General features: G+C 38.0%; 1 protein-coding gene across 2 annotated transcripts in view; it reads left to right on the top strand.

Annotated features, from left to right (window-relative positions):
* ZRANB3 (zinc finger RANBP2-type containing 3) overlaps nucleotides 1-6191 on the top strand; it is a 313553-nt gene extending 307362 nt beyond the window's left edge. For both annotated transcript variants that reach the window (XM_055316358.1, XM_055316357.1), the window contains 2 exons: nucleotides 2698-2829; nucleotides 4624-6191. In XM_055316358.1, coding sequence (XP_055172333.1) covers nucleotides 2698-2829; nucleotides 4624-4722 — 231 coding nt within the window. In that variant the 3' untranslated portion in view covers nucleotides 4723-6191. The remainder of the gene's footprint in view (nucleotides 1-2697; nucleotides 2830-4623) is intronic.
* The last annotated feature ends 1676 nt before the right edge of the window (nucleotides 6192-7867 follow it).

The raw sequence follows: 7867 nt of genomic DNA on the forward strand, positions 1-7867 counted from the left end.
TTATAACCATGTGGCTGATGGAAGGCCTCATTGTACTGAGTGATGAATACTCACTTTTTAAAAAACTTTTTAATATGGCAGTTTCTGAAAATGTACATACGAAAGTAGAATAATCAACCCACAGACCCATCACCCAACTTGAACAGTTATCAACACTTTGCCTTCGTTTTCATTTCTCATCTCAGTTCTTTTTTTCTCCTAGAATTATTTTTATAAAGATTTTATTCATTTATTCCTGAGAGACACATAGAGACAGAGACATAGGCAGAGGGAGAAGCAGGTTCCCCGTGCGGAGCCTGATGCGGGACTCGATCCCAGGACCCCAGGATCACGTCCCGAGCCAAAAGCAGATGCACAACCACTGAGCAACCCAGATGACCCTCTCCTAGAATTATTTTAAAGCAAATTCCAGACATTTTCTTTTCTTTTCTTTTTTAAAGTAAGGCACCTAGATGGCTCAGTCAGTTAAGTGTCTCAAAATGTCTTTTTGCAGTTCTTCAAATTAGGAGCACAATATGACCCACACACTGCTTTTGTTCATTACATATCTTATGCTCCAATTAATCTATAATATCACCCCATCCCTTTTTTATACCATTGATTGTTCAAGAAACTGGATCATTTGCCTGTAGGATTTCCTACATTATGGATTTGTCTTCCTGTATCCTCATGGTATTATTTGACATGTTTCCCTATCCCCCTGATTCCAGAATAATAGTTATTAGATATAGTGGCTTAATTAGATTCTGATTAAATTATTTTGGGGAGAGATCTTAACAGATGATACATTCCATCAAGAAGTACCTATGGTCTCATTGTTCCACTTTTCCTGATGTTAGTATTGAATGACAAGAGACAAACAGATAACCCCAGAATGTAGTTATTACAATGAGAAGAAAATATTTCTGTTCATCCCATTATAAAATGTAATTTTAGCAGAGCAATTTATTTAAAAATATATTATTTTTAGAAAACAGTCATCAATATTTGCTATTATTTCCAAAACTCAACTGGTATCTAATGTTGTGATCTAATCAGTTCTAAGTTTCAAACTAGAACAAAATGTATAATTCTGTAGTATCCTTAATTTTAAAAAATCTCTCCTGAGCCATTCTCTCCCACTAAAATAATGGATAAATTTCTGCCAGTTGGTCAAATCAGACATTTTTACTTGCCTAAAACCACCAAATAATGACGGAATTAATTAAGCATTTCTGCAAAGATGAATTAGCATGACTTTGAGAGCTAGGGAAATACACTATTTCCTTCATGATACCCAGAGTTCCTGAAATATCCTTTTGTCTAATTGGTGAGAGACACACTGTACCCATCCCAGGGGTGTCAGCCAGACTGCATTTACTGTCTGCTGCCTCAGAGCGGAGTCTTCCAGCAGACACACAGTGAAAGAACTCAAGGACTTCTTGAAAGCAGCCTGTCCAGGAATGCAGAAGTTATTAACATAGTCGACTACTAAAGCAAAAGTGCTCCAAGGCTAGGGAGCACCACAGGGCTCATATTGGGGAGGATCAGTCAGAGAGGGAGTGATTGTTTTAAGAGTTAAATTCAAGATGTTGAAGACTGACCCCAAGTGATTGGTCAGGGAATTACCTAGGAGGAATAAAGAAGCACATCTGGATTAGAGTCCATCAGAGGAGAGACTTGAGAGCAAAAGAATTGGTCACAAAAAGCAGACAAAATGGATTTTGTTTTCCTAAGAACGAGTCATTTTCTTGATGCACAAGACTGCCATTTGTAACTGCTTCTAACAATGCCAGCCTCAGCTGGACAGTTTACCGCTCCAGCTTGCTGCCTCTCGGCGCTTCTCTTGGGCTGGGCACTGCTGGTCAGGTCCCTCTGCCTCCACATGTCTAACAAAGTGCTTTAGAACTGTGACACAGGTTCCCATGGCCTGCAGCACACAGCTGATTTTAATTTCGTCCTTGTCCAAGACCATGCCAATAAAAATAAGCTTCATACTCCTCTTTATCATACTGAAAAAACTGCAATGCTGTGCTATGAGCTGGTTTTACTGCCTCGGGCAAAATGTTAAAATACATCCCATTTTAATGTAGGTCATCACAGATAAAATATAAAGTGTATACATGTGAGCCAGCCTAAATAACGCTGCTTTACGTGCACATCTTTGTTTATTCCAGATATGCCAATGATAGAGGTCTATCGTAGAAACTTCATTCCAATCCATGGAACTGGGGAGGTTCCCAGATGAATCGCATAAAGGTTCCGGGTGACAGCTGCTAATATTAAACTTTCACTGTTTATAGTAACAAATGAACTTAGTTCAATAATTAAAAATTATTTGACTCAGTAATATTCAGAAGTTTTTATTTCTAGTCCGATCTTATTCTTTTCATAATTTTCTTTTAGTGACTAAACTAGCTCAAAGGTGCAGAAGCAAGTAATTTTTCCCAATATGTCAGGAGTCTTGGTATTTTATACTTGCTTGTAATTTTTTCAAAATGGGTTAGGTAAGGGAAAAAGAACTTTTTCAGAAACATATTTTATTGCTTTCAAATTGCTAACCTAGAGGCTTTTTTCCTATTCACAATAAAAGCTATAAAAAGCCATCCTAATGTATTTTTCGCTGTGATTTTGCTGTATAAACATGATTGCACCAGGCAAAACCAACAGTTCCCACAGCGTATATTGAAAAGTGCTGATCTTGTGTTCTTACTGCAGCTTAATGAAATGATAAGAAACCCAGGAGAAGGGCATTTCTGGCAGGTGGACCACATCAAGCCTGTGTCCGGTGGAGGAGGACAGTGTTCCCTGGACAACCTGCAGACCCTCTGCACACTGTGTCACAGAGAGGTGAGTGGGGCTCTACAGACCCATGTGACTTCATCCTGGAACAGCAAGTAGAAAAGTGTGTATATAGGAGTGGGAGGCTGAGTGGATGAATCTGTATCCCTCGTCTGGGTTGCGAGATGCCTTTTTTCCCCTCATCACCTGAGTTTCCTCTCGAAGCTGATGTAAGTTCTCAGTCTCAGACAGAAGAGAAGTAGCTTTCCTTTGAATTCATTTTAGGACAGGAAATTGTCACCACCACCTAGAAGAAAATTAATGTAACTCACACAATATTGAAGAGACCCACACCATCAACTTTAAAGACTACTGAACGGGGGCAGTAACATGTGTTTGCATTTGCAGCTAATGTTCTAATTTGTTAATGTTCTCTAAAATGTCAGAGAACATTAGTAATTTCTTTCTAGGACCAACTCAGTTCAACATGCAACCATTACACTCCTGGCCAAAATGCAAAACCTGTTAATCTTGGCACCCTTTTGAGCAATTACCTGTAGTTTAAAACAGGAGGGGAAAAAATAACAGTATTATTAAACAACTAAGATGAATTTTTAACAGGCCATCTAGCAAAAGGATCTCCTGATTAAAATTTTCTTAGAAAGAAGCATACATTCAATATGCAAATTTGTATCTTGCTTTTTTTCCGATCGTGGCAAGATTTAAACATTTTCCCATGTTCCCATGATAAGCATTCATGTTTATCATCCAAAATGGCTACACATTATTCTACTGAGTATATATATGTCTACTATAGTTTATTTAGCCATTCCCATACTGATCAGCATTGAAGTTGTTTATATTTTCTGTTTACACACTATTCTTTACTTTTGGAGGTTGTTCCTTAAGATAGATTCTCAGATGTAAAATCATGGAGTTGGAATCATGGAGTAGGAATTCACCTCCAAGCTGTTTTCCAAAGGACTGTATTCTACTACTGTTTTTCCACCCCGCAGAGGGAGAATAATGGCCTGCCACTATTTTGTTTACCAAAGACACTGAGGTTTTTAAAAAATGCTCATCAGTTATTTACACTTTTGAAAACTGTTCAGATCCTTTGCCAGTGTTCATGTTGTATAAGCACTCTTAGCCTTATTTCAGTATTCACAAATAGAATTTTTACATAAATAGGATCTTGTAATATAAGGGTTTTTTTGGTTTTATTTTTAGTTTTAACCCTCTTTTTTCTCCCCACCCCATCCACCTGGATAACTTCATACATACATGAACTTCAGCTGGGGAAAAAGTCCTCTGATTCTCAGCTGTGAAAATTATTAGCACATTCAAGACTATAGGAGAATTAAGAGAGAGCAAAAAGAAAATCCATCCTTTCTGTAATCACTTTAGGTTCACATGAGAAATTTTATTTGTGGGGATAGCAGAAGAATTCCATTTTTGATCTACCTCATTTTGTTTTTCTGCCATTGGCTTGGGTGTGGCTTCTGAGCCCACAGAATAGGAAGCAAGTGGGCCTTACACACACCCCTTTGTGAGAAATCACAAGACACCGTATATATGCCATCACTTCAATAAGGAGAATCAGGGCATCCTGTAGTCACTGAGTGAGGGATTCACAGTCTCACTGGGGAGAAAATCCTTCCCCCAAAGCATCTGGTCCTAAGGGAACTTAGGACCTCAGGGCACTTAGCAGAGCTCCTAGAGTCCTCTGCTTGTGGCTTGGTGTCCACCCTAAGGGCAAAGCACTGGGAAGTGGATGTGATGAAATACAGAAAGTTTTTGAGATTCTGAAACCAGGACTCTTTTTCTAACAGGTGTACACTTGTATATATTTTTAACTTTTAGAGAACTGCCAGACAAGCTAAGGAAAGAAGCCAGGGGAGAAGACAATCTCTAGCATCAAAGCATGGATCAGATATCACAAGATTTTTGGTAAAGAAATGAAGTATAAAAATTTTTAAATGGATGACAAATGGTTTACGTGTGGAGGAACTGAACACATTTTTTTTCATGTTTCTTATATTGAGTGAAAATTTTCAGAGCAAAAATCAAGAATTCAACTTTCCCTTTTATATTATATGCTTTTAGTGTTCAATACCTTTTGAAAGTACTTAACACAAACTGAGACACAATACTAAATATTTCTGTGATCTTCTTGATTTCAGGCAGACTCTCAATTATGTTTCAGTAAGGTTTGGTTAAGCTTTCATTTCCCCCTGCAGTATCGTAATCATGGTATTATGCATAGATTGTATTTGAAAAATATACTCTCAATTACTTACAAAATGCCACTGGATTAGTATTGGTTCTGAATTGCTATGTGTAGAAGCGGAACACTGGAAAACTGCAAGGGAAATTTTGGAGGCCAATCATTCAAGAATTCGGGGTCAAGTATGAATATCCTGGTTAGTATGCGAGAGAGACTCTTGCTTACTGACTGCCTCCAAAATGGGCTTCGGGTTCACATTTTGAGTGTCACCCTATTTGTTTTATTTCTTAGCAAATTATCTTTATTGAAAAGTTGCCTCTGAAAATAAGCTAATTGTCCCTATGGTATTGGTAGACAAATCAGGGTTCTAGATCAAGTAATTGTTTAAAATATTTAAAAACTGAAAACATAAAATGTAAAATGCCCCTTAAACATTTTTCAGTAAGTTTGTTAGTTTATTTTAATGCATAAAACTAGGCTCACTGTCAAAAGCTTCCTTTGTCTCCTGGTTATCATTTTTGTTTCTAAAATCCTGTCTTACTAAAAGTATATTCCTGGTATCTCTTTTAGAAGCAGTGAGGATGATAAAACACTTTATACTAAAGCATGATCAGATGGAGATATAAGTTTAAAAATACAGTGGTAATACTAATGTGTCAATGATATTCAAAAATAAAAGCATGGCAATGAAACAAAACCAGGTATAATCCTGCAGAATGTCAGTCAAGAGAGGAAAGAGGACTACACAAAATACACGTTCAGGGAAGAATTACATTCATGAGAGGCCTGTTTGTAAATACTGTTTGGGTGTAAATTTCATTTATTTATTTGAGCACTTTACAATTTTAATTAGTAGCTGGTGTTACACAATGTAGAAGGTTTATTTTTAGAAAGATTATCATATCATGAATTATCCATCAGGGTTCTTAAAGTTCATAACTATTTTATTGTATGAAATCAAATAGTACTGTTTATTTTATAAATTAGGTCGGGCTTTCTTTTGCCTCCTTTCTGCTTTGCTGGTCAGGCTGTTTGCAGTTTTCTGCCTCATTGCCAGGGTAACCTAGGATTCCTCACAGCTGAGAGCTGAGAAACCGAGAAACCGGCAGGCTGCTTTTCCTCCAGCATGGGGTGTTTGTGAGTGAGACTTAGGTCTAAGTAGGTCAGGTGTCAGTGGCAGTTACCTCTTTAGATTAAACTAAGGTGGCAGTTCTAGGAACAAAGTTCTCAGATGTAGTAAATGAATGATGGTTTGAAATGAAATGACCCATGAAGATGGTCTTTTTGCCAGATTTCAAAATCTCAGCCAAATAAAAATACCACTAAAGCATCAAAAAGAATAAAATACTTAGCAATACATTTAACTAAGGAGATGAAAGATATGTACACCGAAACTACCAGACTATGATGGAAAAAAAAACTGAAAAAGAAATATGGAAAGATAATTCTGTTTTTATGGATGGAAAGACTTTATATAATAAAAAAAAAGTCCATATTACCCAAAGAAATATGTAGATGCAGTATAATCCCAGTAAATATTCCAGTGGCATCTTTCATAGAAATAGAAAAAAAATTCTAAAATTTGTTGGAACCAGAAAAGACCCCCAAATAGCAAAGAAATCTTGAGAAAGAAGAACAAAGCTGAAGGAATCAATCTTCTGGATTTCACTATATTACAAAGCTGAGTAATCAAAACATGGTATTGCTATAAAAACAAACCCATAGATCAATGGAAGAACATAGCAAAAAATAAAACCATGCATGTATCTTCAATTGATTTTTCTTTGTTTCTTAAAAATTTATTCTATTGGGCAGCCCGGGTGGCTCAGCAGTTTAGCGCCACCTTCAGCCCAGGGTGTGATCCTGGAGACCAGGGATCGAGTCCCATATCGGGCTCCCCGCAGGGAGCCTGCTTCTCCCTCTGCCTGTGTCTCTGCCTCTCTCTCTCTCATTAATAAATAAATAAAATATTTTTAAAAAGATTTATTTTATTTTAGAGACAGAGAGCACAAGGGGAAGGGCAGAGGGAGAGAGAGAATCCTCAAGTAGACTCCTCCCCCCTTATGAAGCCTTATGCCAGGCTCCATCTCCCAAACCTGAGCCAAAATCAAGAGTTGGCCATTTAACTAACTGAGACACCCAAGTGCCTCCACCCTTTTAAAAAAATTTAGAGTCAACTGACTTTCAGCCAATGAGCCAGGCTATATAATGGAAAAAGGATAGTCTCTTCAATAAATGATGGGAAAACTGGACAGCCACATGCAAAAGAAAGAAACTGGACCCCCTACTTTATACCATATATACAAATCAACTCAAAATTGATTAAAGACTTGAATGTAAGACCTGAAACAATAAAACTCCTCAAAGAAAACAGGAAACATTTAGGTCTGAGACAGTGGCTAGGAAGACCATTAACTTACCTCCCTCCACAGACACAGCAAAACTATACCTACATATAGAGCAATTCCTCCTGAAGAAGAAATGACTGATTGAACAGCTTCTGTACAACAGAGGATAGAGAGACCATGTGGGGAATAGCAGGAGAAACAGAGACATGGTAACGATGGGAAACCCAACCCTGATGTAAACTGCAGTGGGAAGGGATAGCATGGAGGGACCCATGCTGGGGCATGGGGAAAAAAGCAGCAGTTCACAAGGCAACTAGATGGAGTGAAAGAACTTCTAGAACTTTATCCAAAATCAGAGGTGCGAGTACCACTGTTTATATTCAACCTTCACCTTGACGGCATAGACAGGCCCTAAGTTCCAGCACTCTAGCCAGCCTGCCGCATTACCAAACACCAGGCCCCTAGCCCACACCAGCCTGACATCCCCCAAAGGCGGCCCACACACACACATACCACCAAGCTCCAGTTGTCC

This window comes from Nyctereutes procyonoides, unplaced genomic scaffold (genome assembly GCF_905146905.1).
Source record: "Nyctereutes procyonoides isolate TBG_1078 unplaced genomic scaffold, NYPRO_anot_genome, whole genome shotgun sequence".
NCBI lineage: Eukaryota > Metazoa > Chordata > Mammalia > Carnivora > Canidae > Nyctereutes > Nyctereutes procyonoides.